The sequence below is a fragment of the Thrips palmi genome, unplaced genomic scaffold (assembly GCF_012932325.1).
Source record: "Thrips palmi isolate BJ-2018 unplaced genomic scaffold, TpBJ-2018v1 HiC_scaffold_4, whole genome shotgun sequence".
Lineage (NCBI taxonomy): Eukaryota > Metazoa > Arthropoda > Insecta > Thysanoptera > Thripidae > Thrips > Thrips palmi.
The window spans coordinates 10,468,666-10,495,836 of NW_023144631.1; the positions used below are offsets into that span (position 1 = coordinate 10,468,666).

The window sequence follows — 27,171 nt, forward strand, 5'->3', positions numbered from 1 at the left end:
TAATTTGTTAAAAGCTATTGAAAAATCTCTTGTGTGTTACATAAGTAACAATAAATGATCATTATAAACTAAATTTGAAGCATTTATTTTTTGTGCCTAAAATAACCGTCTGAAAAATCTTGATATGCAAAATACCCACAGGGGTACTTGTCTATCATTCCTGGTAAAAGTTGCCTTATTGACTTCATGCCCTTTTCCATATAATCTGTTCCTTTCATCTGCAAGTCTGCTTTGTAGTTCTTCATTGGAAGTCACAATTGCTATCTGTGTTTCAAGGTCCCTGTCCACAGACCTTGATCCTTAAATGGAGAGGGGGAAAAAAAAATTAATGTCATACGTGGACAGGTGAAGTGAAACCAATAAATAAAAATACTCACCAAAATTAGGGGAGCCAATGAGAGTGAGGGATGGAAACTGCTGGCCGGGTAGAGTCAGCCAGAGACCCTTTCCATGATATGTCCACCCTGGTTGTATGTATTCTTGAATTTGCACCCGATTGTGCTGTTTCAATGCACAGGACCGAAGAAAAAAGTCCTTTGCTAATTGAGTATATAGAGCAGGAATTCCCCCTGCGAGGCCAGGTGCATTCAGGAAACCATTTGCCTGGACATGGTTAAAAAAAAAAGTTATTACTACAACAAAATTAGAAAAAAAAACCAGTAGCAGCATTGACCTACAGTTGGGTGTGCTGTTAAAATGTGGTATGTTGCTTCAGATTTATTAAGTATTATGTCCATGTATTGTTTAGGCAAATTAAAGTAACCAGTCGCAAGATGGATTTGAGAACCTGGTGGTGACCGTTGGAGTAAATCCAAAGTCACTTCAGAATCCTGGTGGATCTTTAACTGACCCATTTGCACAAGAGGATAGACCCAGGTGTCTGAAGCTGCACATATAAGAAATTCTTTAATATTAAAGAATAAAAATTTAAAGAGTAGTACTCAACAAAATTTAATTCCATAACTGTTACTTACTGTTTTTTGGTATATTTTTTGATTCAATTGTTGTAGGTTTTATAATTTTCTCAATTTGTCTTTGAGCATTGTCAATGAACTTATTTTTGTCTCCATTGTAAGGATGACAATCTGGTGGCCATGCAGAATGAAGCTCTGTTGAACCATTTGGTAGGAGTTGAAAAGAGAACTCGCATACTTTATGGACAAGGTTTACATAAAAATTAGCTAAATCTTCACAATCCTCAATAATAACATATCGATCTTGCCTATTAGTAAAATAGTCATGACTTAAATTTGCCCTGCAAAATAAGAAAAGATTGTGTGTTGTCAGTAATGTTAGACACTTAATGGAGAATTGCAACAGATCTCTTTACTCACCCACTTATGATAATAGTATTATCAAATATATAGAGTTTCATATGCTGTAAGCCCACTACTTCATTGAATCGTTGGGGAAGTATTGACCGCAGAAGCCCTCTTAGTGCTATTGTATGATACAGGGAAACCTGGAAATACCATTTCACATAGCACTCTTGAGCTAAAATATTAGAAATGCATGAAGAAAATTCATAGAAAAGCAGCCTTTTTACCTGCACTGAATCTGGTTGCTCCTCTAGTAAGGGCGCTATCATGGATCGAGAGTTTATATTTCCCCGAGATCCACGGCAGTGATCAAGCAAGAATGTAACTTTGAGTTGCCCTTGCAGGTCAACCATTCTGTGTCTGATGGACTCAACCTTAAAGCCAAAATGTCAAAAGATCACATTGTAAAGAGCAGAGGAGGGAGGAGAGAATTCAAACTCACCAATGCTTTTTCTAAGTGTCCCGTTCCTAGGTAAAGGGATGACACAACAATTCTGTGTTTGGCAGTGCTACTTTTGCGCAATAGAGCATCGTAAAATTCACTAGGTTCACTTAAAATCTTAATATTCTGGGCTCTGACAGGAAAAGCGGGAGCAACCGAACAAATCCATGAAAAGAATGATAACTCCATTGGATTGGCTGACAGGTGGACATGTTTAGCCTGGGAAGAGACGTCTGCTTTATGATGCATGGTCGAGATTTTTAAGGGAGAAGCAATACCAATAGATGACCTGGAAAAGGTTGAAACAGTTAGGAAATGGATAGTTACTTAGTGGTCACAGTCCCTTCCTACATGTGTGCACCCCAAGAAACAGCGAGTAAGATAATCAGTTGTTGATCTGTGCCAAGTAGACTTCAACTATAAAGACACCGCTCTTTCTAAATTTGATAAAATCATGGATTATCAACTTGAAATGTATATTATGCTTATAAATAATATAATGGCTGATTACTTTTTGACATAAGTAGCAGAAAGGCATGTTTGTTTTCAATTAAACTTACCATCTAAAAATCCTTCGAATAAATATCTGCATTTGTCCTAATACTGTTACACTCTAAATCTATTTCCAGTGATAATTCTGCACCAACTTGAATGTTAATTATCAGAAAAGCTAAAAAATAAGATCATGTGTTGTGTTGTCTGCAAGCAGACGAACACGAACGAAGCGTTTCTCATACCTTCTAGGCACAACACTCAAGCATAAAAAGAATTTCCCTAGAATTTCCATTGCAGCGCAGGGTAAGATTTGAAAGTGAAAAAACTAATTTTGTTTTTAATTGTCACTTCCAAGTCTCGCTTACTTACGAAAATTCTTGGTGCTTACTCGTAACGTTTCTCTTCCTCGTAAGTGGTTGTAGTGGCCAACCTGCTTGTCGTTCACGGCGGAAAAATGGTGTCCACTCGTGGTCCGAAATTCAAATTTTCCGAAGGAGAGAGAGTTTTATGTTATGAACCTGATCCAACGAAAGCCAAAGTGTTGTATGATTCCAAGGTAAACATAAATTTTAATTTACCTTAATCTTTCACAGACATGGAAGTGTTCTCCACTATATTGCAGTCTGATAGAGCTGCAATCCTATGATAGTCATTTGTTGTGATGGTTTGTTTATTAAAAGAAGTATCAATGCTCTTTGAATGTGAGCTCTGATAACATACATTGCCCTCCTGTAGTATATGCCACCTTTTATTGATTCATCTGTGACATTCCGACCTGTAAACAAGTTCTGACAATGGTATCAAGAAACATAACCTCTCCGAGCTCGTTATGTTGTCTAATGTTTTTTGACGTAAATTACATTGACATACCTTCGATGTTCTTAATATTTTGCTGGTGCTAGAGATTTTATTGTATGCTTGTGAAAAGGAGCAATGTATTTCATCACTTACCTCACTTGATTTGCCGTTGCTTTTAAGGTCTTGGAAGTCAAAGTTACGAAAGATCAGAGAGGACGTAAATCCATTGAATTCCTCATCCATTTTCAAGTAAGTTAGATCTTTTCTATAAATCTTTGACTGTTTGTCAATGTGTGGTAGCTAAATTAATTGTTGTTTGTTTTTATCAGGGATGGAACTCCTCTTGGGACCGCTGTGTCACAGAGGACTTTGTTTTAAAAGACACAGAAGAAAATAGACAGCTGCAAAAAGATCTTGCTCAAAAGGCGCAGTTGCAGCTGTGAGTGTTTCCTTACCCACAATTCTGTCAAGTTTTTTCTTGTACATCAAACTGTTGTAAAGAAATTTCAAATACAATGTAAAGGTTTTCCTTGTCCCGCTGCAATGTTTGGTAAAGAAATTTGACCAGTGTTTGTATATCTGTCAGGTGTTCTAATTACCGACGAGGTGCATATCTGTACCGTAAAGACAGAACAAAGCGTCAAAGGAAACTTTCTGATCGAGTAAATGATTCTCTTGAGAGACAGAAAGGGAGGCGCCGTGTGAGCACAAGTGCAAGTGCCACCAGTAACAGCAATGGCTCAGCAACCAGTGCTTGTGTAGATTCTGACCAGGACTCTGTCAGTCATGATGAGGATGATCATGATGGTGACCATGATGAAGAAAGGGTATTTTCATTTATGATTCTCTCAATACTTAACAGAAAAATGAAGATCTGAAATTTATGCTTTTTCCTGTGTGTGATAGGATAATAATGCCTGGGATGAAAACAGTTCCGATGAATCCTCAGAGGCTGAGGGACAGGAGCATCATGATGAGGAGATGGTTGAGGAACGAATTCCGATGGAAGTGCCAACAGGGTTAAGACGATTGTTAGAACATGATTGTTCTCTCATTAACGATCTGAACAAGGTATGATCTTTTTAATTTTTCTTGTCTTTGACAGCTGTTTGAAATTCAAATAATTTATTATTTTCATCCTCTGTTTGTAGGTCTTACAATTGCCTGCAGAGCCCAATGTAGTTACCATTCTCGAGGGATTTGTGAAGCATTGTGCAGTTAATCAACTATGCAATAGTCACAGTGCGGCTGCATCTGCAACTGGAGCTTCTAAAAATGGTCAAAGCCAACGTTATTCATACAAATATCTGCATAGCAATAAATCACAAGACTTGGACTCTATTTGCAGAAAGTAAGTGAAGCTATTCACAAAAAAAAAAGTCTAAATGTAGAACATTTTTATTCCTTTAAATTTTGCTTGCAGTCTTACCATTTGCAAAGAAGTAGCTGATGGACTTCGGGTTTATTTTGATTTCACCCTTGCTGATCTTCTCCTATACTCCCACGAGAAAGCTCAGTTTGCTGAAATAACAAAATCTGAATCACCCTTTAGAAGCCCCACACCAAAAAAAGAACCAGAGTAGGTGTCATCTTCACCATTGTTATTCAATAGTATTTGTATATTATTTTAAAACATATTTAACTTTTTTTTCCCTATCAGAAGTGAAGGTGAAGATGTCCCTGTAGTCAAAGCAGAACCCATCAGTGAGGAAGCGCCTGCAACAGAGCAGGAAAAAAATACAGTGAAAGTATCTCTTCCCAGTCCGCCAGGCCGATCTCCTACCAGTAATGAAGAACAGAGCCCCACTGTGGATCAAAGTATGTGTCAGTTTTTCTATCCTTTTGTACAGACATTATGTTTATTCACTCTTCTGTTCATGTAAAGGTCCAATTATTGTTTTATTATCAGGCCGCAAGCGTAGTCTGCGATCATCTCACCGTAGTGCCCCTGAAGTTACCTCTCCTGGCCCTTCAACTAGTGATGCTGTCAATGCTCCAGCTGCTCAGTGTCCAATATCTAGGTATAGAACTGTGAACTCATAAAAAATTGTCCACAGAGTGTAAATGTTACCTTTTTTAATGTCTTAAAATTAATTGCAGTTTGGCCAGTAATAGCTCTCAAAGCAGTATTGCATCACCCTTGGCTGCTCCTGCTGTCTCCCAAACTGGACCGTCCAACTCAAGCCCACCAAAAATGCCAGACATGATATCACCTCAAAATAATGCAATCTTATCCCAAGTTATGACCTGGCGTCTTGTACCCTCATCAACCAATGAAGACTCTCCAATCCTTCCATCATTAATTTATGGAGCAACTCATCTGGCAAGGCTGTTTGGTTTGTACTATTTTATAAATTTCTCTCCTCTTTGTACTTTGTCATCATTACATTTTGCTAGTAATTACATTATAATCAGGCCCTTTCAATAACTTTCATGAATTTTCACTTGCAGTTCGTCTTCCAGACCTGTTGTATACAGGTAACATGCCAAGCAGCAAGTTGAAAGTTTTGACATCTCACTTGGAAACATTTATGGCGTAAGTAAAGTCATCAGAGAACAATGAGCGTGTTCATTTATTGAAAGATCTATCTTGTGTCTCTAATCAGTTTTGTTTGCTGACTCTTAACAGTTACCTTGAGGAACACACAGAATGGTTTGCAGACCACAATTATAAGGATAATGTCAACCCATCTGAAACTGATTAAAAGTATTTTTCCAAAGCAGGAGTCCAATGTAGCAGTAACTATGAGAAATTGGACCAATTTCTTTTTGCTAGTCTTAAGTGTCTTAAGTAGTTTCTTTAATGGGAATCAACTTAGTGTAAAGGATTTTTCTTTTAATTAAATTTAAGTAATCCGTTTTAAGTCTGATGGTTTGGGCTAGATTATCACATGACCCTTTTGAATGTACTAAGTGTGTGCCCAGGGTCACTGTACTGATTATGTTTAACAGAGCTCAATTGTGTTAGTATCAGAATAAGCACACGTGGAGGTTGGAAGAAAGTCTATGTGGCTCTTGCAGACAAGGAGCTATCAATAGGTCTTGACCCACCAATTGTTTAGGCAGTGTGATATATTATTTCTTTTTCTAAAAGTATGTAGAGAAATAGTTGCATATTTTCATATATAAGTCTTTCATGTAAAACCATCTTTTATACATCAGAGTAATGGAGTTTGAATCTACCAGTAGTGATGTTTTAATTGTTTTGTTTTTTTCTGCTTAATGTAAATATTTTATTAGTATGTAATAATAAATAATTGAAAACATTTCTTATGAGGTTTATTTAATTGCACATTCATGATAATATTTGAAAGTCTATTCACCTGAGTTAATTAAGATGCTGATAAATGTGAGTACCAAAGAAGTGAAAAAATGGATTTGATGCAGATGTTTTTATGTATTTTACAGATCCACTACAGTAGCAGCACAATAATACAAAATAGGTTGATGATTCTTTCTAAAAATATCCCACAGAGTAACAAGGATGTTCTTAAAAAAAAAAAAGAAAACAGAACTCAAACCCTCTGGTTGTTAGCATAATTATATGGCGGCTGGAATGATTCAACAGCAGGTTCTGAAAATTAAAAATGGAACATGTTAAGCAAACAGGTGCAAGAGAATTGTTGTCTAAAAGGTAATGTCACACTTACCATCATCATCATCGGCATCTTCAGTTTCTGAGTCAAAGGTATTGTCAGGGATATCATACAGACGAATCATAGGCTGCGATGAGACAGAGACCATTAGTTTCAGTTGATAGCCTTAACTCATTTTGATAACTCATGTAATGTGAGATAACCGGTACCTTATTCGGGTCCTTCATGATGAGGAACTTTCCATCCTTCTGCTTCATGACAAGATCAACAATACAACGGAGAATACCCCAAGCATTATCCATATTCAAATTGATTTGTGCAGCAAATTCATTGGGCTTGTACTGTTGAGTTCCCAGAATAACATGCTTTGATGAGTCACGGACATGAGCACGAGAAACATACCTGAAATGGAACATAATTAAATGCTGTGGTGACATCCATGTGAAAAAAGAGACAAGTTTTTGTAACACCTTAGACTCCTGGATGCAAAAATCTTTAACTCACCCAAACTTGACCTGATCTGATCCAGCAAGTAATGCCTGCACTGTCCATTTTGCAAGCTTGCAGGCATTGTTGCGCAACTCATTGGCAAGCACAGCACCACGTTGGGTGTCCAGTTTCTGCCTCCACTCAACCCCACCAGAAAGCTGCAATAAAAATGAATGACAATTAAAAAACTGTTATTTTGAGTGAAAAATATTGCTTTGATTACTGTACATGGAACAATTAAAATTAACCTTGGAATCCCATTCATTGAGGGCCTTGATAGTGATGAACTGGGTCTCTCCATTGGGACCGGTCATGACAGCATCATGCTCACATCTGCACACTAGTACAACTCCACCACCAAGGTCCCACTTTCGGTACCGGTAAGCTACTGAAGCAACCTCTCCTTCTTCATCAGTTATGAATGGATTTGGCTCACTGAATTTGAAGCGGGCCTCATTCTGAAAACGTAAATAAATATTAGCGCCAGGCTTACAAAAAAAGAAATAATAGAAATTGGCATGATGTGTGTGAAACTTACAGTCTTCAAAACTTGCTGTGAGAAATTGTGATTGATGAAGGTGGCTTCCAAAGCAAGATTACGGGGAGAGTTTAAGCTGTTTCCATCATCCTGAGGAGGCTCAACAGAGGTCTCATTCACGGTGAGCAAGTCAAATTCAGTATTGTCTCTCTTATCAAAGAAGAGCTTATCTCCAATTTTGTCAATAACAATATCCCAGGAGTAGTTGGAACGGGTGCAGCACATGAGAGTGGCAAGGATAGCATCAGTAGCATACACATTACCCTCAGTTTTGGATAATTTACGGATAACAGGGTCATCGGTTGTGGTTACAGTGTGGAACACACGATCAATTCGCTGAAGTGGCTTCTCATTCTTGACATTGACACGGTCATAGGTCTTGTCATAGTATTCCAATGACCCACAGCACAGCCTGATAAACAAAAGATGATGTGATAAAGAAACAGGCCAGAGACTAAGTCTGAAGCCCAACATACTGGTGCAAAGAAGACTTACGTGTCATCAGCCTCCTTCACATTAGGCAGAGAAAGCTTAGCAAGCCTGGGGAAGTCCATTTCTTCAATTGTGGTCCAATCAGGACGGACAGCCACAGATGCATCTCGATTTTTGATGGGTGGCTGGTTCTTATTGTTACGCATGCCTTGATTCCTGATGAATCTCTTACCATGTTGGCCCTTGCGTTCTCTGTAGTATTAGGAAATATGGTCAGGCTAGCACATTCAGCATCATAGTGTGACACATTTATTCACATTTGAATACTGTGTGGAAACAAGACATTGAGTAAAATAAAATACAAACCGTTCCCTAGACTTCAAGCCCTTGCCGAGCATCTGGAATTGATTCTGGGCACCCCTGCCACCACCCCGTCCGCGCATGTTGCGCTGGTTGCGCATGAATCGGCCTCTTTGGTACGGTGGCTTCTGAACTCTCGCAGTATCCACCAGATGGAAGGTGCTCTCATCTTCATCATGGTAGTAAGCATATTGGCTACCAGCGCCAAACTGAGATTGATACTTGCCTGAGAGGATTCAAAGAAATAAGTCAAAAGAAAACACAACACAACATCAGAAGAAATCAGGGATGAAGAGCAAAGCTTACTTGTGTACTTTTTGTCCTGGAAAGCTGCACCAGTCCAATCAGAAATCTGGAAGAAGGAGAGAAGTGAGAAATTGTGCTGAGCTAATGCATCTACCTGATGAAATACAAGTTCAACAATTCACTGGAATGATCAATGGACTTATTGAAACACAAAAAAGAATGATGTCAATGCACACTTTTGCTCTACTTTATTGTGGCTAAAATCAAACATTACAGTATTTTCAGAGGAAAATGTCAACTACAGATGGTGCAACTAAACACTATGCCTAGATGTTAACAAAGCCAAATGGTAAAAAATAGTTCGAGAGGGCGAAATTGGACTGGAGGCAGGGGACTGAATGTTGTGAAGTAAATGCTTCAATTAGTTCATTGAATAAATCGGCAAATGGCATACGTGTCGACGGGGATAAGTGAGGTTATGACGTACAGATGTCAGTGGCATAATGACAATACACAAACGAACCAAATTTGCTACAGAGGCCTGCATACTCAGCATTCAAACTTTGACAACTGCAGCTGCACCGGTAAGATAAACTCATACAATTACAAAAACATTTACCTTGCCCAAACGGTCTGCCTTCGAGAAAGGCTGGTAAGGCATGTCCTTAAATTGGTCTGGCATATCGCAGGGACCCCATCCTGTAGAATTGTGCTGAATTTCAGGGGCCCTGAAGTGGGCCACTTCTTCGCGCGTGGTCTCCTCCGGCATTTTCACCAGAGGAAATTTCAAACTCTGCAATATGGGGTAAATAAATTTTTGGGGCCGAACACTGGCAGCAGCCGGAAGTAAGCCGACAGCATCGGCAGCATGGTCTCACTCGTACCAACTGCATGCACCGAAACGGCGTCTTTCATGAGATTTGATGAGATGAACATTGTGTGACTCGGAAGTGAAAGGCTACGAAAAGGAGGAATAGGTTCTTTCGTTCAATCTGGAAGGAATAATATCCACTAAAAACTGTTAACAATATATAATTTTTATAAAATTGAAATAGATATGAAAAATTTATATAGCTATGAGAAATTAAGTTTTGCTGGAATTTTGATTATGGTCCACAACAATCCATACCCAACGATCCAGTTAATATTGTTACCTTTTATACTAACGAAATCTGTCAATGTCTTCATTATTACTCTTCATTGTCACCTTACGTTGAAAAGAACAGCTCTAGCGTAATTATTTGAAACTCGCGCCGTCTTCGTCGTACAGAAAACGGCGTTGTTTTTGTCACAAGGCAGCGCTAGTGCCTCCCAACGGATCCGGAAACGCTCGAGGCGAAGCGAAGGAAGAAGAGATCAGTGCATGGCGTCGGGTGTTTGGTACCCGGATCGTGTTTGAGATTTGCCTTTGAGGCACTAATTTGACGCAGCGTTTGTGGGAGTGCAGAGTTTCTTTATCCTGACGCCGGTTCAAGTAACTCACGAGGGATGAGTGACCGCGAGGTATGTCCTAAACTAATTGTATCGCCAGTTCCCGGTCGCGTTCATCTCGCGGCCCGGCTCCGGCTCCCCGTCTTATTATTGATTACCTGCACCCCGTTGTGTACCCGTAATTAGTGTCGTGTTGCCGTCCCACCGCGGCTCGGTCATCGCCAGTTCGGTTTTATTTGGCGCCTACTCGCCCGGTCTCCGCTTGAGTGCGTTTCGGCGTGTGTCTCTTGCCTCCACGTTTTTGCGGCGTCTATTTTCGTCCTCACGCCGCTGTGGCCTGCGACGCTCCGACGGTCCGTGCGAGGCGCGAATATGAACCCCAGGGCCGGGCGAGGATTGCGTCATGACTGGCCCTCGTGCCCGGGGCAGCGCAGGGCAGCGTAGCGCCGCACGTCGTTTACCAAGCGAGGGGCCGGGCCGTCCTCACGATCATGACGCGTGCCTGTTGGAGAGCCCCCAGGGCCCCCAGCCCCGCGGCCGCCCTGCGCCGGGCCGAGCCCCGAACCCTTCCATTACCTTGGAGACGTGCTTGTTGACTTGGCTGGGGTGGAGCGCGACGACTCTCTGAGACACCGTACGAGGCGCTTTGGCCCCTGGGCAGACCTATTATCGAACGGAGGACCCTGCAAGTCTTGTTTTCGTGTGGATCGTGTTGTGATTGGCTTCAGGTCAGCCTCCGTTCGGTCTGAGCCGCTTGCTTGCGTTACTTCTAGTGGGGTTATGTTCTACTCTTGAAACTCAAGTTGGGTTGCTGATATCTTAACATATCTGATTCAAACCTGTCAGAAGTTTGAATTTGTTGCTGTTTTATTTTTCGTAGTCCTTTCTGAGTTTTTTATCATTATTTTTTGTTTCTACTATGACGTGCATTTTTATTGGCTGGTTTTGTTGTGACTAATTTTTTTTGTTTTTTTCTCATTATAGGGTAGTCCTGACCAATCCAACCACAGCCCCAAACCCATTGTGCGGAGCCCCTCGCCACACAGTCGGTCAAGATCGAGGGACCGCAGTCGTTCCTTGTCAGGGGATCGGGGGGCTCGCAAGGCTAGAGATTTTTCTAGATCAAGGTAAATTCTACTTACAGTTTTTTTTTTTTTTGCAAGAAGTAGAAGAAAATTTTAACTTAAGTGCTAGGCATGTACTCCTTCTGGTCTTAAAATGATGATTTTTATTTCGCACATGTTAGACACTGAATTATTTTGAGGACAAATGTTTCTGATTGCTAAGACCAGTACCCTTCTTATTGGAGACTCAATGTTATATTTGACCAGCATATGCTCTTATATTCTGATGAGATTTTACCCTCTGGTCTTGAAATGATGAATTTTATTTCGCACATGTTAGACACTGAATTATTTTGAGGTCAAATATTTCTGATTGCAGAGACCAGTTCCCTTCTTGTTACATACCTAATTTTACATTCAACAAGCATATGCCTTTTTTCATTCTGACTTGTTAGCACCTTCTGGTCTTGAAGTGATGATTTTTATTTCGCACATGTTAGACACTGAATTATTTTGAGGACAAATGTTTCTGATTCAAAGACCAGTTCCCTCCTCTTCAGTTATATTACCTCCCATTATTCTAAATCAATTATGCCAATGATGATTCATTTTAAGTCTTAGAGACCACAGCTTTATACAAAAATTGTTGTTGCAGGAGCCCAACATCTCCTGGCAAGTCACGCAGGATGTCGTCCTACACTAGAAGATCTCGAACAAGGTCTCGCTCACCTAGGCGATACCGTGCCAAATATTCTCACTCAAGATCCCGCTCCTACAGTCCTCGTGGAGGTCCTGGCAGAGGTAGCAGTAGCCGTTATTACAGTGGATACAGTGACCGTCGCAAAGAATTCTACCGAAGCCACTCACGGAGTCCTATGTCCAATAGGCGTAGGCATGTTGGCAACAGGGTAAGTGATTGTCTTGCTTCTCATTCAGTCATAATAATAATGAATTGTGTTGAATGCGACACTAAATAAACCTGTCTCAATAGGATAATCCCGCTCCCAGCCGCTGCCTAGGTGTCTTTGGATTAAGCATCTATACAACTGAGCAGCAAATGCATCACATATTTTCACAGTACGGCCCTGTTGAGAGGGTTCAAGTAGTCATAGACGCCAAGGTAAGAAAAGGCTGTATTATCGTTTCATCAGTGCGAGTTGCTGTTTATTTACCTAATTCTTTTATCTTTATTTAGACTGGTCGCTCCCGAGGTTTCTCGTTCGTCTACTTCAAAAGTCACGAAGATGCCAAAGCTGCCAAGGAACAGTGTTCAGGAATGGAAATTGATGGAAGGCGAATCCGAGTAGACTACTCGATCACACAGCGTGCCCACACCCCTACGCCCGGCATCTACATGGGCAAACCTACTTACCGCAGCGCCCCTGACAGGTGGGGAGGCAGTGGCGGCAGTGGGGGCGACGGTGGCGGAGGCGGCGGCGGCGGTGGTAGGGGTGGTGGTGGCAGGGGCGGCGGCGGCGGTGGTGGCCGAGGAGGGGGTGGAGGGTACGTATATGTCTAATTCCGTGCATTAGATCTTCCTCTTGCAGCCACCCTTATCTTATGGTCTTTGTTGCAGCGACTACTATGGCGGCGGTGGCGGCGGGGGAGGCGGCGGCGGGGGCGGAGGCTACCGAGGCAGCTACAGAGAGAGGTCACCATCCCCCTATTACAGCAGGAGACGGCGCTATGAGCGTTCTCACTCTCGCTCTTACTCTCCACGTAAGTTGTCCAACTCACCCTGATAGTTTCTGATACTTTTCGTGGATAGAATTCTGGTTTCCAATTCAAAGGAATCCTTCTGTGAAGAGGTGTACCGCGTGTATCAGGTAAATGTGTTCTTCTGAACCATTACCTAGGCAAGCATTACTTGTGGTACTGCACGTTCAATTTATTTGGTTTGCCATGCTAGTTTTCACTTGTGCTAGTGCTGTTTAGAAGTCTCATAATATTCAATTTTAATTTCTGTCCTCTTTGAAGGGCATGTGTGGCACACTTTATGTGTCTTGCTAACTTTGTCATTAGTGTGGCACTGAAGTTATTAATTATTGAAATTTATTCTACTTCACTTTTAGCACATCAGAACTATTTCTTTTGTTTCCCTGTTTTTGAAGAAAATTGCTTTCGTTTACCTCGGGATTTTTATTCACCAATTCTTCTCGCTCTGGCCGCTTTTTCTCAATTTTCCCCCACAAGGTGTTGTTTGCCATTAATTGTCCAACAATTTAAGGTGGATGGAAAGAGGGGGAGACCTGGCCAAATGCAAATTCAGCTCTAATTATTATTTTTTTAAAAATGTTTTTGTCTTTGAATGATGAGTTGAACTGTCAAGTTCCTTCCACTCCTCATTTTTGTCTGGGGTACTGCTACTTGATTCCCAGGGGCTTAATATCAACTCTGGGTGTGGGTGGGGAGGATTAAAATTGGTGAAATTTTTTAAGTCAGAAGAAATGATTTTTTTTCCCTTTTTATTTCTGCTTTTGTCGATCTCATGGTTTTATTTTTGTCTAACTGTGGGTTACAACAATTTCAGGTCGGTATTAAGGGCCCCGGTGCAGCAAGCAACTGTAAAAGTGGAACTCCAGTTTATTTTGCTTTCTCCTAAATGTTTCAGTTTAAATGTTAAACTACTGACATTTTAACTTGCACTGTTGTAAGAATTTACTTAGCAGTTCGTACTGATTATGTTTAGTAATATGAGAATAGTAGATGGGGAATGGATTACAATTAGAAACCGCTATTAGATAGGCACCTTCCATCGCCATTCCCTTTTCCCCTTCTCTTTTGTGTTTTTAATTTATAGAATGACAGGGTTTTCTCCCTATAAAAGCATCTATTATCTTAGGTTGGTCTTCAAAATGTATTTTTTTGATGTGAAGTTTTAAGCTGGAAATTTAAGTAATGAATGCGAGTCTTTCATTTTAAGCCTACATTGTGTGATGAATGTTCTTCAATTAATTTTCTCAATGGTGTATGCTTTCTTTAGCAATACACACAATCAAATCATCAGTTACTCAGCATTTAATTTTTCTGTAGAGTGCATCACATTTCCTATTCATCCTGTGCATTCTGTTCATTGGTTCGTTTTATACCAAGTCCCATTATTTCATGGAAGGATTGTAATTAGTCTAGAATAAAGTTTGTCCTATGGCACATACTAACCTGGTTGTTTGTTTTTATTTTTGTAAGGTTATGAAGCAAGAGGTATTGGATGAAGTTAGAAGTTTGAAGTTTGAGCACAATAGCACGTTCTCTGGGGCAAGAATGAAATCGAGTCAAGTTGACTTCTGAAGCTCGTGAGGCCCTGAGTGGGCGAAAAATCGTCTTGCTGGTTGAAGTTTGAAGAAAGAAAAAGATTCAAGTTCAATTATGAAGACGTAAAGTAGTTCAAGACTGAAGCCATCTTACTGGGCTGATTAGGAAGAGGGTTGTTTATTTAGACCAAAATTTCCAACTGCTCAGTGCCAGTTCAAGTGAGGACTGAACTTAGCACTTCACCAAAATTTGGGTCAGATCAGTTTGTGGGGAAGTGCTGAGGTGCAAGACTTACATTTTGAGTTTTTACTGTGACTCTAAGTGTAGGACTTCATTTCTCTGGTAAGTCAACTCATCCTGAATTCCTTTGCTTTATGCCATAACTATTTTGAGAATACTTTGGCAAGTGGATTTTGAAAAACACGTTCCTTGCATCATTTTTCTCATGAAAGTGTGAGGTACTTAAAATTGTGTTGCCATTATATTGGCCTGCATGTTTTGTCAAATGTTCCTTGCCAAGTGTTTGACATTTTATAACACTGTCAGGATGGTCATCGTTGTTTGCAGAACAGGATCTCTACCGTATGGTATGATTTAGCCAAAGTTAATAAATTTTCATTTTCGTCAGTTTTTGTGATGTTATTTTCACACCTGCACCCTTCTCATGCACCTAAATCACCACTTCATTTGACAAGGTGCTACACCTCATTTACCTAAGCACCTGTGACGTGTGAAAGCAAGATACATACAGCACACATGTTTGGTATTAGTCTTGGAATGCCTGTTCGACACCAGTAAAACCAAGAACAAGGTTTGGGGAACTCGTTGTGATGTACCCCTTTTTCCAGGTGGTGGAAGTGTCATCTCTCCAGGGGAAGAGGTGACTAGCGGGTTGCCTGGTAGGATGGCTATCCTCAATTTAAATTTGTTTGACAACTCATGGGGTTGTGCTGGCACAGCCAACGCGGTGGGTGGGGACGCCACTATCGACCGGTGGCCTTGGCTACATCCACGGCTCTTGCAGGCGCAGCATAGCTTTGGAGCGGCTCGACACGGCGCGGCAACGAACCCAGCACGAACGCGTTGGCCGACGCTGAGCCAGCAAGTTCGCTTGTTGGCCGAGCAAAGCCGAAGGATGCCGAAGGCAAACCGAATCGGTTCGTGCAGCACACCTCACTGGTCGTTGCCCAGAGCTGCGCCCAACTTAGTTGAAAATCGACGTTGGATCACTGTTCATCCTTTCGGAGCTAAAAGAAAAGGCCCAACGAGGTGGAAATCAAGATCGGAAACATGTCTGACCCGGCCGTGGAGGAGCTCCTGAAGCGGTGGGGAGTACCACAACTGTTGGACCGCTGCAGAGGTATGTTGACGCCTAACCATAAACACCGCACCGCCGCCGCTAGGTTAAGGTCTTGCGAGTCTTTGAAAAAGGCAGTATTAGCGGTTCAGAGACTGTGTTCTCAGCCTGACAAATGAAACGGCCTTTACATTTGAGGGCGGGGTGTTGGAGGCTTTTCCCGCCGCGATTTTTGGCCGAGCAGCCAGGAGAGCCAGCGAGCCTTTCACCCTCTCGGCAGACTCGGGAGGGGGGAGGGGGACGCTACTCCCCCCCCCCCCCTTTCGCTGTCCCGTCTTGTCGAATGGGCTGCCTACCCTGCGGGCGGCAAAGGCAAACTCAAGAATTTGACTCGAGAGGCTAGACCACGAATGATTTTATGCCGGTTCGGGTCTGGGAGCATCAATTATTGCCGTGATGGCATACTTTGCTCGTTCCCCTTTGCTGTACGGCTCGACCTGGCGTTGCAGAACAAGAAGTGGACCTGGACGCGCTGCGCTCCTTCAAGGAGAACGTCATCACCGAGCTGGTGCCGCTGATCGGGCCGCGCTGCAAGTTTCTCAAGGGGTGGCGCGCGTGGAAGGAGCTCGGCGCCCCCGCCCCCAGCGCCGCCGCCGTCGGGGGGCAGGGTGCCGGGGGCGGCGTTGGGAGCGGGGGTGGAAGTCCAACGCGCAGCCCGGCCAGCCCGCCCCCAGCCGACCATGTGCAGGCGGCACCAGCGAGACGCATTCCGAACTCAGCACCGTCCACCCCGTCCGCTTCCAGACGGAGCACCGCGGAAGAGGTTTGTACCGTAGCTCTGCCTCTCTCGCACCTCAACGAGACGTCCCAAAAGTGCGAGCGAGACTGCAGACTGATTCCGAGAGCCGTTTGTCGTTTCCGTCACCGTGCTTCTTGTTGACCGACGTCCACTCCCTGCCCCCGCAGCCCTCGCCGTCGGCGCAGCCCGGCCCGCCGGACAGCGGCAAGAAGGAGGTGTCCGTGTTCCTGGAGGGGAGAATCACGTATGAGGACGGCGACACGTCTGGAGGTTGGTGCCAACGCCTTTGCTTGGATTAAATTGTTCCTTTCCTTTTATACTTTATTTCCTATTTTTCTCATAGGGTGGCTGGTTGCGGACGGGTACTTGAAGAAAGGAGAGACGCTGATGGTCAAAACAGAGCCCCCGGTAAATACAAATGCTTGCAGATCGCGGCCCGGCGCGGAACGCCCCGTACGTTGCCCTAACCTGTTGTGGTTGGTCCTTCCCCAGGACGACCCGACCGCGGCGGACGCGGAGGACGGCGACGTGGGTCGCAAGCCTCGCTTCCAGCTCCAGGGCCGCATCTCCCTGTCGCTGCAGGACTTCGCCGAGGTGCCCTCCTTCATGGTGGCGCAGGCAAGGGCGCAGGCCTCGCCGTCCATCCCCCACCTGGAGGACAGCTGCTCCATGCCGTCCGACGGCTTCGTGGCGCCGGCCTACATGCAGCAGATGCAGCAGCTGCACGCGGACGCACTCCACGACAGCCCCGCGCAGATGGCCTTCCCCGCGGTGGGCTCCAGCCTTGGCTCCAGCTTCTCCAGGAAGCGGTCGCGGGCCGACAAGCTGGACCTCGAGGGGCTGCTCAACAGCACCAGCAAGGGCAAGATGATCCTGTCGCTGTATCGGCAGCGGAACTGCCTGGACGGGCCCGCCAGGCAAACGCTCACCGACCTCGTCATCGCGGAGGAGTTGCGGGAGGACTTCAACAAACGGATCACCAGCCAGCGCTTTCAGGAGATTGCCGAATCCATTGTGGAACTTTTCCCTGGAGAAAATGAGGTTTGTTCTGTCTCAAAAAAGTATCTTTTTCATCTCGTTTTATCTACGTGCCTAATGATTAACAGAGTTTAATGTTGGTCCATTTTCGTTTAAAGGATACTTACTTCTGCAATGATCGTTCGTATGGTGACCGCCCTGGTGGTAAAGGAAAATTAACATCCAAGTACTACAACACCCGAAGACAACTTGCCAAAAGCGGAGTCATCTGTAGAGGACAAAGCAAAGAGCGGAGACAAAATATTCAGCAAGGGATAGTAGCCGCATTCCAATCAAGTAATCCTGAACTCCTTGTAATTCAACATTTTTGTACAGATAAAACCTGCAAGCTTTGCTTATTTCTTTAATGCTTCTTACTTCAGCATCAGAAGAGCATGCAGAAGCAATGCAAAATTCCAAGTGGCTGCAGAGCTTAGGGTGGCACACTGAGTTGTCAGCAGAAGATCTAGAAATGACCTTACAGCGGTGGCAAGGTTGTTGGAAAGTGCGCCTGTTGAAAGTGCTGTCTCCAGGACATGTGCCAACAGCCTACCTAGATGAATACCCCGTCCTGAGAATGCCCATAGGAGAAACTTTGGTAAGTTCTACCACAACAATTTTTCTTATTTTGATCGTGACGAGACTCATCCCATGATTATCATTTCCCTCTTTTCTATTCCAGATCAAGGCTGATTTTGATCTGCTCTTCAAAGATGCTGGAGGCCGTTTGATGTGTGACTGGCCAAATTTCTCTCAAACTGTCATTACCATGCTGGCAGAAGACTACCGAAAGCAGATTCCACTTCTGGATACAGTGAGAAGACATGTTGGCACAGGTAATGAGCGTTGCTTCTGTGTTTATTTTATCATTATCATACACGATTTCTAATTTAATGACACTGATGAAATTCTGATTCCACCAGTGGATGGTCGGCAAGTCGGTGCGTTGCTGCTGCTTCCCAGTATGCTGCCAGTCACCACTTGCAAGGGCTCGGGCGAAAGCTCGGAAATCTGGAGGCCAACCAGACAAGAAGCGCAGGATGGATTCCTACTGCACGTAGAGGTTTGTCGTCATTCCGAAATCAAGTTCCGACTGTTGTCAAACACCAGACTGGCGCCTTACCTAAATGTCCTGCGCAGCACGACGGCGACGTGAACGCGGCGCTGGAGCGGCACTGGATGCGGATGCGCCTCATGGGGCAGTCGGTGAGCCCCGTGCCCGTGGTGGTGGGGCCCGCGCTGGACCAGCTGCAGACGGCGCTCGTCGCCATCGACGAGAACACCGCCTTCTACGTGCCCAACGCCCTGTGCGCCGTGGACCTCTGCTTCAAGTGCTTCCACGCCCTGCAGGTGAGAGGAACACAAGTATTTAAAAGGAAATCATTGGTTCGTCAGCGTCAGCCTGCCTTGCCAGCGTGGGCAAACCTTCGGACAGTTGGGTAGCGCTCGTGTCGCCCGGACGGCGCGGCGCCAAGCCTGTGGAGCGCCTGGTGGGCCGGCCACCCAACGTACTCGCGGCCCCGCGACGGGGAGGGAAAGGGGCTTCGGACGAATGCTGCGAATGCGATGGCGACTGCGACTGACTTGTGCCTCAAACTCTGTGCCGCAGGTGCCGTACCCCCCGCAGGCGCAGAACGTGTGGATGTTCCTGCAGCACGCCGTGTACCAGGTGGCCACGCCCACGGACCGCATGTCCGTGGCCGTGAGCTCGCTGCTGGCCGACTTCGGCTTCCGTCCCGTGGCGCCCGTCGTCTCCTGGGACCAGGTGCTCAACCCTTCAGCCCCGTCGGCCGCGGGGCCGGCCGCCGTGTGACCGGTGTGACTGGAAGACGATGGCGCCGCCGCAGCCCCGCAGTGAAGACATCGCCAAATGTGATGACCACATGCACCCTGAGGCCTCGAACTGCTGCGTTGTGGCCACTTTTAAGCTTTACGAATGTTATGTTTGAAACATAGTGGGGAGAACTTTGTTCCCTTGAAATGTTGACACGAGTGTTTACTGACTTAAGCAACTGAAATCCATCTTTTTACTTCTCTAATCGTGTATGCCAATTGTCTCCTTGTCTTTGCATTGTACTTCAGAATTTTGAAAAGTTAGTGTTTATTGTTACGAGAAAAACTTTTCGTTCTTTCTGTTAATCTGCCGAAACTATTTTTAAGTGGTTACAATAAATATTAAGTTTAATCAACATTCCTGCTGTTTATTTCTTGCGGTGATCTTTCGAGTTGACTCCCCATTTTCACGAAGGCCTCGGCATTCTTGCGCATTGCAAGGGGTAGTTGGGCACCGCTCCGGTCGGACGCTGCGCACCTGTTGCTAAGATCCGCGAGCCCCGCCCCGCCCCGCCCCGCCCCGCCCCGCCACGACCAGACAGCCTGGGTCCTACCGGCACCGGCGCGCCCCGCCCGGCCCCGCGGGCCCCGCCCTGCACTCTGCTCATCGCAGCAGCGCCACGCCACGCCGTGACGAATGCGGTATTCCATCATCTCTTGTTTCTCCTGCTCGGCTTGCCTCGGCCGTGCTTCATCGCACTGATTCATCATCTTTTTTTCCCTTCCCCTTCAGCCCGGGACACGTTTCGTTATTTTGCCCTTATTGTATTACGATAATGAATGACATCATTTGAAACTTATGGGCGCCTGTTCCGGCCGGCGCGGCGGCGGCACCCTCCGCTCCCCGGAGCAGCGCGTCCTCGCGGTCGTCCGCGGTGCCCCGGGGTGCAGCAAGGGGAGTCGGTCGCCTCCAAGCACCCCCTTCCCCATCAGGCCGGGCCGTGCCGGCCGTAGTACCGGGCCGGCAGCGTCCCAACAGTAGTCTGATTCAACAGCATGTCGTCGCCCTGTCTCTCTCGCACCCCGGCGGGACGCAGTGCACGCAGTGCGAGGAGGGAGACAGAGCGCAGCCCGCGGGCACCCCGGACGCTGGGCGGCCATCATTAATTACCGACGGGGCGTTCAACGCGACGGGGCCACCGCCACTTTGAGCGACAGACGGTCTCGGAGTCTCGGAGGCGGACGAGACGGGACGACCGGCACGACGGACAGGTGCTCTGACGGGACGGGGCCCTCCGCCGCTGCTCCCGGCTGCCCGGCCGGCCGCGCCGTGGGCCTTCCCTCGCGGCTCGACCCGCCGCAGCACGGACGGCCGCCGAGGCGCGCGCATTTCCGATTTAATTTTTGACGATTGGATTTCCAACTTTTTTTTTTGTTTCGGGAGTGTCGTGGGAGAGCAGCAAGTCGGCGGCATGGGGTGGTGTCGGGTAATTAATCCTGGCAAGCCAAGTCGAGAGTCTCGAGTCGAGGCGCGCGCTGCCACTGCTGCTGTCCTGTCCCTGTCCGTCTGCCGCGGCCTCCTCCTGCCTCCTCGCCTAGTGCCGCCTCGCCTCGCCTCGCCGATGTCACTGCCACACTGCTGCTGCCACGCTGCCACTGGCGGGGCCGCGGTGCCGCCTGCCTCGCCTTCCGCCCGCCGCGCCGAGTCCGCCGAGTCGCACGCAGCCAGCGCGAGTCGCGGCGCAATTATGATAAGGAGATAAATCAAATCCAGCCCCGCGGCCAGTTGATTGGGACTCCCAGTTGGCGTGCGTGTGTGTGTGCATGTGAGAGTGTGGCGGGGCCTTTAATTGTCGTCACTGGCGCGCTGGCGCGTCGCAGACCCAAACACTCGTCCTGGCATTGGTTGATTGGCGTGCTTGTCAAGCCGACTCAAAATGTCACGTCAGGTCCGCGGTGTCGCGGCGGTGATCTTCGCGGCGTTTTCTCATAGTTTTCTCCACTTTTTCCCCTCCCTCGCACCTCGTGGTCGTTGTCGTCGTCGCCCGAAGCAGCCCGCCGAAGCCCGAACGCCGAGTCACGTCACACCACTGTGGTACAGTGTACTGCCGTGAGGTGACTGGCTTCTCTGGGAATCGCTACCACCACCGCCGCCCCGCCCCGCCCTCTTTTCAATCCCGCGCGACCTGATCGCCCCGAAACCCCCAGACAACAGACGTCAAATTATGAATGGGTTGGCGGCCCCGGGCCCCATCCCGTCCGTGGCTGGCTGGTGGCTGGGGTTGTCCAGGCTGCCTAGGCTGCCCAGCACAACCATTAACCAGCCAACAAGGCGGTATGGGGTGGCCGTGCCGTGGCCCCCTCGGTCGCGTCGTGGGGCTGCGTCGCCGCGTGATTTCGGGAGACTCGTCGCTCCGTCTCCGTCGCACTCATGGCGCACTCCGTAAGGGCGCGAGAGAGACAGAGCGACTCGCCGCTCCTCTGAATCGCGCGCCCGGCGAGGAAGCCGAGGGAATGGCACGGCGGGGCGATTTGGGCCGGCATCGAAAACAGTGCGGCCTTTGGCCTAACTACCCCGGCAGGCCGGGCAGGCCGGCGGCATAATGCATTATGGGCATGCTCTCCGGCGTCCTGGCGGGGCCGGGCGGGGCCGGGCGGGGCCGGGCAGGTCGTCCGCTCGGCGCTCCGCATTTTGCCGCTTTACATATAATAGAAGGCCGTATGGCGAGTCGTTTGCAGAGCGCCGAGCGGCGCAAGCGGCCTCCACACTCACCGCACGCATCGCCTTGCGCAGCGAGCGCGGCCAGCGCAGTGCAGTGCAGTGCAGTCAAGTGCAGCGCAGCGCCCGGCCGGGCTGCACACCGAGTCCGAGACTCGTTTTCGTCGAGGGCTGAAATTTGACACTGTCAGATGGCGATCCGGGATCAGAAGGCCAAATTCGGCGTTCAGTTCGTGTAGATTTGGTTTTTGGGGCGTGTCCAGGGCGGATTGACTGACGACAAACTTGTAGAGGCAGAGATGTTTATTGGCTCAAGGTACACAGATGACTGACAAGACAAGGACTACAACACCATGAAGAAAACTCCGGAGAAGAAGAACATCACGACTTCCAACTTCTACCAACTTGCTGGTAGTACCAACATAATCGACAACAATAAATTAATCTTACTACAAATATCAATAGTTCGGAGCGACACGCAGTGGGGCGGCAAGAAAACTTGCCAATGGATTTGTAGTGTAGCCATGATGCAGACTTGGCCCCGCTCAAAGTGCAGCCCTCTCCTCTCGGCTCGGCAGTAAAGCGGGCCGCGTCGGAGCGTGAAGCCGAGCCGGCCGGCCAGCACACTGATTCCGAGAGTCGCTTTCGTCGCTCTGTCTCCCTCGCACTCGATGGGGCATCCCCTGTAGGTGCGAGAGAGACAGAGCGACGAAAACGACTCTCGGAATCAGTCTGCAGATTCACGATGAGAACTCGACCCCGGCGGGGCGGGGCGCGGCAGGCGGTTCAGGTGTATCAGGGCATCATATTAGAGAGGTTCAAGCTGCCGCTTTGCATCATGGGGCATGCGGCGGCAGCTGCCCGGCCCACTGTACGCCGCCGCAGCCACACTGCCGCGCACCTGTGGTCGTTCGCCGGTCGCTTCCAGAGCCTGCGTCTCTCTCACACTCATGGGGCGCTCGGTGCAGGTGCGACACAGACAGAGCGACGAAAACGACTCTCGGAATCAGCCTGCAGCCAGAGCGCGCCGTAAAGTTATTCATTTAGCGGTCATTGTTTCGCCATCTGCGAGTAAAAGTCCAGAAAGCGCCTGCCTGCCCGACTGCCGATGCCGATCGGACGGCCGACGATTTTCGTCTGATATTCCCGGGCAAACGCGGTGCGCGCGGCGCCTGAACCTGAACACCTGCCGCCACTTGACCGCCGCGATGGACTCACGGACTCTGACTCCGTCACTCTCCGAAGAAGCAGCCAAATGGCTAGACGCGGCAGGCGCGAGACTGCGAGACACACCGGCTAGCCGGACAATTGCTATTGCATACACAGCCCGCCACGAGTACCCAGCCCCGCCAGACGATTCGATTTCAAAACTGAAATATTCCAAAAGCGAAACGCGCGCAGCGAAATCGCTGCTCCGAAGTGCTTCGGCTTTTGTTGTTGATGTTTTTTTTGTTTTTTTTTTCAAATCTCGTCACGCACGGTCTTCGTCGCGGGACCTACCGAGCGCCCGAGCGAGCCCCGGCCCCGGGCCGACCAATAATAATAACGAAAAAGAAACAACAGCAAAAAAGAGAGAGAGAAGAAAAGAGACAAAGAGAGGAATGATTCAGAGAATCGAGTGTAATACAGTAGCCGAGGAGGAATACGGTAGTCGGAGGGAGGGGCGCCGCTCTGGACGGAGGAACGCGGCGCGGGTCAGAGGCGGCGTGCTGGCGTGCTGTCGGCGAGCCGCGCGTCCGCAGGCGGCGCGGTCCGCAGGTGTGAGGCTCTCTAGGCGAGGAAGGCCGTGGTCGTTGAGGTGAAAATAGCCGTGCTCGGGCTGCTCGCCGCGCGATAGATTCAGTGATTCAGTATCCGCTTGCTGCCGAGCTAGCTCCCGGTGGCCGTGCAGTGCTATGGACTCAGTCAGTCAGCACACTGATTCCGAGAGTCGTTTTCGTCGCTCTGTCTCTCCCGCACCTACACGGGACGCCCCACGAGTGCGAGAGAGACAGCGCGACGAAAACGACTCTCGAGCCATTCAGCCTGGCTGGCGGCGGCGGCCGGCCCGTGACGCAGCGGTGCGCGCCGGGTTGCCTGCGCACAGGCGATTGCGATTGCGATTAATGGCTCGACCACGTATGATTGTCTGCCTTTCAGGCCCGCCCCGCGCCCTCACAGGGAGAGAGGCGCCAATTTCGGACCATCGAATCACAGCGAGGCTCCCCAGCGAGGAAGCGGGCGGCAGGCCACGCCACTGCACTGCACTGCACTTGCACTGCTCACCCCGGATCCCGATCTTGAACCTGTTGCGGGCCTCGCTGCCTCGCTAGACCCTTAACCCCCCCCCCTTCCCCCGCGAGTACACGAGACAATTAAGGCGCATGGCGCGCGCGCCCGGTCACAAACGAGGAGCGAGGGGGGGGGGCGGATTCGCATTGTTGACTGCACATTACCATGGTCGGTTGTGTCCCGCGCTGTTCGCAGTGCTGAATATGTGGTAGCAATGCAGGGAGCGCGCGGCACTCGGCCGGCGCCCCCCCCCCCCCTCCAGTTCGGCGCCTTCCAAAGGCCTCCTTCCCTTGACATTTTTCTGACCCCGCAAAGGGTTCTCAGAGTCCCGCCGCCGCCGAAGCATTCCCCCAAACGCGATATTTCCAAACTATTTTGGTGTTCTCCCTCTTTTTTTTTGGTGCTCTGCAGCAGAATTCCGGTGGCACGACCGCACAGTGACCGCACCCCGCCCCGCCCCGCCGTGCCTGGCGGCTCCCCGCCTGCAGACTTCGGCAAAGGCGGTCCAAAACGAGGAACAAAGGCCGGCGAAAAACAAGAACAAGGGAAACAAATCGACGAGTATGTTGTGAATTAAAAAGGGAGCGCGGCCGTGCATTTTTCATCTCCAGTGGCGTGGCTCAGCGACGTACTTACAGTGCGGCCCCACAGCACGGCATCCTCTCCGGCGGCAGAACACCTCGAGAGGCGTCCGCAGCACGCATCTTCGGGCGACAGCTAGACGAGCCAAAGCAACAAAAGTAAAACCCAATTATTTCCAGAGGATTTTTACAATAACGGTGCGATCAACCGTCACTAAATGTCACTAGAGGGGAGGGGGAGGGGCAGGCATGGCGCTTTCGTTCCAGAGACATGTCCATCGCCCGAGGGATACGGCCCCGGGAGGAGCGGGGCGGCGGTGAAGGGGCAAGGAATTGGGGAGGGGGAGGGGGTATCGTACCCACCGCGCGTTGCCCGGTAGCCGCTCGCCGTGCCCGGCCGTGCCGCGCCTGTGTCGGCCTGCGACCATTGTATCGGGAGGGCCCAACGAACAAGAGGGCCCCGCCGCGGGGGTGGGGCGGGGCGGGGTGGGGGCGGGTCAAGCATGCCGCACCCTGCTGCACGCCCTACGCCCTGCCCTGCCCTGCCCTGCGGCGCGCCGTCTTCGCCAGTACCCGGTATACCCGACGCCGCCGCGCCGCCGCCGAACGTACACTGTCAAAGCGCGTTCCATCGCTCCACATACGGCCGCACAGTTTTGTACGGGGAAAAAAATGAAGGAAAAAAAAAGTACGGCATCAAGCAAATAAAGCAGCGGGGTAATCTGGGGCACGTAAAGAAATGAGCGTCCTTAATGTGTGTGCGTGTGTGTGTGTTTAAGGGGAACTGCCTCGGGTCCGAGAGCCCCGGCAATTCATTTCCGCCGATTCGCTCGTTATTGGAAACGTACGGCATGGCGCGGCACGAAAAAAAAAACAACAACAAAAACAGCCGAAGGCACTTTATGCGGTCCTTTCACGGAAGTGGAAATAAATACGTGGAGCGCGCTGCTGCCGCACGCGCGCCGGCGACCCTCTCAATCCGAATCGCAATCCGAATCCGGGGCCGCGAGTGCGGGCCGCGTTTATCAGTGTGGTGGTGCTGCTGGTGGTCCCCGACGGTGCGGTGCGCCCCAAGCTCCAAGCCCCGGGCCTCCCGGGCCGCGGCGGCCGCGCTTCTTATGAATGAGCTCCGAAAGGCAAGGCCATCACGCCCGCCCGCCCGCCCGTCTGTCTGTCTGTCTGTCCGCCCGCCCGGCGGCGGCGGCATCGGAATGCATAATTCGGATATTCCTCTGTACTCATTTCGAACCCTTTTGTGTGAAGGACAAAGGGAAGGCCCGCCGATCGAGATAACTAGGGGGAAGGGGAAGGGCGCTACCGTGCTACGCCACTGCCGCCGCCGCCACGCCACTGCTAGGCCCATGCCGGCGCTCGCGCACGGCGAGCGTTTCCCCGACACTCGTGCGTGGTGTGCCGTCGTCACGCGCGTGCGTGCGGTCCGTGCGTGCCCCTCGGGTTTCTCCACACCGCTGTCCACACGCCTCCTCCTCGGCGTGACGCGCACGCGTCGCCACTGCCGCCCCTTTTCGCCGGCCGGGGCAAGAAAAGAGGATGACGTCGTGAGCGCCAGGACGCCATGAACGTTGCGAACGTTATAGAGCGTGGTGGTCTACACGCAGCGCAAGCAGTGTTGCCAAATAAGTGGGCAAAGACTCCCACGATGCACCGGCGTCGCACGGGTTGCCAACCTTTAAAGTCTGCCCACTAGGCAGCACCTGCTTTGAGCACAAGAAGTCGTCAAGTAGGCAGGCTGAGGTTGGCAACCCTGTCGAGAAGGATACGCGCATCTTGGTACACGAAATTTTGAGCCTGCTGGTGTGGCAACAAGTACACACGCGCGCGCGCCCGCGCCACCGCGCACTCGCTGGGCAGAGTGAATTAAGGCCGTAGGAGCGCAAAATTTTTTTTTCGCCAATTGATAGTGATCGATGTGGTAAGGCACCATGTCAAACCGTTTTGCTCGGCGACGCATAGTTTCGGCGTCGCGACGCCCCAAAGTTCGAAATTTTGGCGGTTTTTGACATTTTCCAGACCACATGACGGGGAAATCAAGGGTCGCAGCGTCTTAAAACTTTGCACACTTGTTGGCAGGGACTGTATGTAGGGGATGGTCTACTCCAATTTGCGCTCTAACGTCTAGGAACGTATCTGGAACGCCTTGAAAATAAGTGATTTTCAGGAAGCTCCGGAGCGGAATCTAATGAAAGGGCGAAAATATGGACCATCACATCCCCTAGGCCATGCCTTTCTCT

The 27,171-nt window shown here is 48.8% G+C and overlaps 5 protein-coding genes across 9 annotated transcripts; 3 read left to right on the forward strand and 2 right to left on the reverse strand.

The window, feature by feature from the left end:
- Positions 1-69: 69 nt before the first annotated feature.
- LOC117649938 (CDP-diacylglycerol--glycerol-3-phosphate 3-phosphatidyltransferase, mitochondrial) lies at positions 70-2,480 on the reverse strand. The gene is made up of 8 exons (XM_034393130.1): positions 2,322-2,480; positions 1,762-2,050; positions 1,547-1,693; positions 1,335-1,462; positions 975-1,255; positions 678-886; positions 378-603; positions 70-299 (listed from the first exon to the last, which is right to left on the reverse strand). Exons 1-8 carry the CDS (start codon positions 2,351-2,353, stop codon positions 97-99), a joined length of 1,515 nt encoding a protein of 504 aa, XP_034249021.1. The 5' UTR covers positions 2,354-2,480; the 3' UTR covers positions 70-96.
- Positions 2,481-2,659: 179 nt separating this feature from the next.
- LOC117649936 (protein male-specific lethal-3) lies at positions 2,660-5,778 on the forward strand. The gene is made up of 12 exons (XM_034393128.1): positions 2,660-2,812; positions 3,235-3,303; positions 3,384-3,493; positions 3,641-3,881; positions 3,961-4,125; positions 4,206-4,405; positions 4,478-4,633; positions 4,715-4,872; positions 4,964-5,075; positions 5,155-5,390; positions 5,506-5,590; positions 5,684-5,778. The coding sequence occupies exons 1-12, from the start codon at positions 2,711-2,713 to the stop codon at positions 5,757-5,759; spliced, it is 1,710 nt and encodes a 569-aa protein (XP_034249019.1). The 5' UTR covers positions 2,660-2,710; the 3' UTR covers positions 5,760-5,778.
- A 653-nt stretch (positions 5,779-6,431) lies between these two features.
- LOC117649937 (eukaryotic translation initiation factor 3 subunit D) lies at positions 6,432-9,589 on the reverse strand. Its single transcript, XM_034393129.1, has 10 exons — positions 9,335-9,589; positions 8,776-8,821; positions 8,476-8,695; positions 8,173-8,361; positions 7,678-8,089; positions 7,388-7,597; positions 7,155-7,297; positions 6,860-7,052; positions 6,705-6,777; positions 6,432-6,628 (listed from the first exon to the last, which is right to left on the reverse strand). Exons 1-10 carry the CDS (start codon positions 9,482-9,484, stop codon positions 6,570-6,572), a joined length of 1,695 nt encoding a protein of 564 aa, XP_034249020.1. The 5' UTR covers positions 9,485-9,589; the 3' UTR covers positions 6,432-6,569.
- Positions 9,590-10,032: 443 nt separating this feature from the next.
- On the forward strand, positions 10,033-15,089 carry LOC117649939 (transformer-2 protein homolog alpha-like). Of its 5 annotated transcripts, none has more exons than XM_034393131.1 (7): positions 10,033-10,218; positions 11,131-11,273; positions 11,866-12,118; positions 12,202-12,330; positions 12,406-12,713; positions 12,787-12,929; positions 14,397-15,089. In XM_034393131.1, exons 1-7 carry the CDS (start codon positions 10,204-10,206, stop codon positions 14,420-14,422), a joined length of 1,017 nt encoding a protein of 338 aa, XP_034249022.1. In that variant the 5' UTR covers positions 10,033-10,203; the 3' UTR covers positions 14,423-15,089. The 5 variants fall into 5 exon arrangements, with proteins under 5 accessions (XP_034249022.1, XP_034249023.1, XP_034249024.1 ...); XM_034393132.1 differs by having other exon boundaries at positions 10,034-10,218; positions 13,741-15,089; XM_034393133.1 differs by having other exon boundaries at positions 10,035-10,218; positions 12,406-12,599.
- A 120-nt stretch (positions 15,090-15,209) lies between these two features.
- Positions 15,210-19,768, forward strand: LOC117649935. Its single transcript, XM_034393126.1, has 11 exons — positions 15,210-15,822; positions 16,269-16,582; positions 16,726-16,828; positions 16,902-16,966; positions 17,051-17,599; positions 17,695-17,872; positions 17,959-18,173; positions 18,258-18,411; positions 18,499-18,638; positions 18,716-18,925; positions 19,185-19,768. The coding sequence occupies exons 1-11, from the start codon at positions 15,753-15,755 to the stop codon at positions 19,386-19,388; spliced, it is 2,202 nt and encodes a 733-aa protein (XP_034249017.1). The 5' UTR covers positions 15,210-15,752; the 3' UTR covers positions 19,389-19,768.
- The last annotated feature ends 7,403 nt before the right edge of the window (positions 19,769-27,171 follow it).

What these genes read in the sequence shown, in the direction of transcription:
- LOC117649937 (XM_034393129.1), bottom strand. Translation starts at nt 9,484, where the DNA reads ATGCCGGAGGAGACCACGCGCGAAGAAGTGGCCCACTTCAGGGCCCCT. An exon ending in GTGAAGGAGGCTGATGACAC is followed by an intron (nt 8,090 to 8,172) that starts GTAAGTCTTCTT and finishes TTTGTTTATCAG; the next exon opens with GCTGTGCTGTGGGTCATTGG. An exon ending in TCAATGAATGGGATTCCAAG is followed by an intron (nt 7,298 to 7,387) that starts GTTAATTTTAAT and finishes TTTTTATTGCAG; the next exon opens with CTTTCTGGTGGGGTTGAGTG.
- LOC117649936 (XM_034393128.1), top strand. Translation starts at nt 2,711, where the DNA reads ATGGTGTCCACTCGTGGTCCGAAATTCAAATTTTCCGAAGGAGAGAGA. An exon ending in CAAAAGGCGCAGTTGCAGCT is followed by an intron (nt 3,494 to 3,640) that starts GTGAGTGTTTCC and finishes TATATCTGTCAG; the next exon opens with GTGTTCTAATTACCGACGAG. An exon ending in CACTTGGAAACATTTATGGC is followed by an intron (nt 5,591 to 5,683) that starts GTAAGTAAAGTC and finishes GACTCTTAACAG; the next exon opens with TTACCTTGAGGAACACACAG.
- LOC117649939 (XM_034393131.1), top strand. An exon ending in AAGTAGTCATAGACGCCAAG is followed by an intron (nt 12,331 to 12,405) that starts GTAAGAAAAGGC and finishes ATCTTTATTTAG; the next exon opens with ACTGGTCGCTCCCGAGGTTT. An exon ending in CTCTCGCTCTTACTCTCCAC is followed by an intron (nt 12,930 to 14,396) that starts GTAAGTTGTCCA and finishes TATTTTTGTAAG; the next exon opens with GTTATGAAGCAAGAGGTATT.
- LOC117649938 (XM_034393130.1), bottom strand. Translation starts at nt 2,353, where the DNA reads ATGCAGATATTTATTCGAAGGATTTTTAGATG. An exon ending in ATTCGAAGGATTTTTAGATG is followed by an intron (nt 2,051 to 2,321) that starts GTAAGTTTAATT and finishes AACCTTTTCCAG; the next exon opens with GTCATCTATTGGTATTGCTT. An exon ending in AAAAAATATACCAAAAAACA is followed by an intron (nt 887 to 974) that starts GTAAGTAACAGT and finishes TTATATGTGCAG; the next exon opens with CTTCAGACACCTGGGTCTAT.
- LOC117649935 (XM_034393126.1), top strand. Translation starts at nt 15,753, where the DNA reads ATGTCTGACCCGGCCGTGGAGGAGCTCCTGAAGCGGTGGGGAGTACCA. An exon ending in TTTTCCCTGGAGAAAATGAG is followed by an intron (nt 17,600 to 17,694) that starts GTTTGTTCTGTC and finishes TTTCGTTTAAAG; the next exon opens with GATACTTACTTCTGCAATGA. An exon ending in GATTCCTACTGCACGTAGAG is followed by an intron (nt 18,639 to 18,715) that starts GTTTGTCGTCAT and finishes TGTCCTGCGCAG; the next exon opens with CACGACGGCGACGTGAACGC.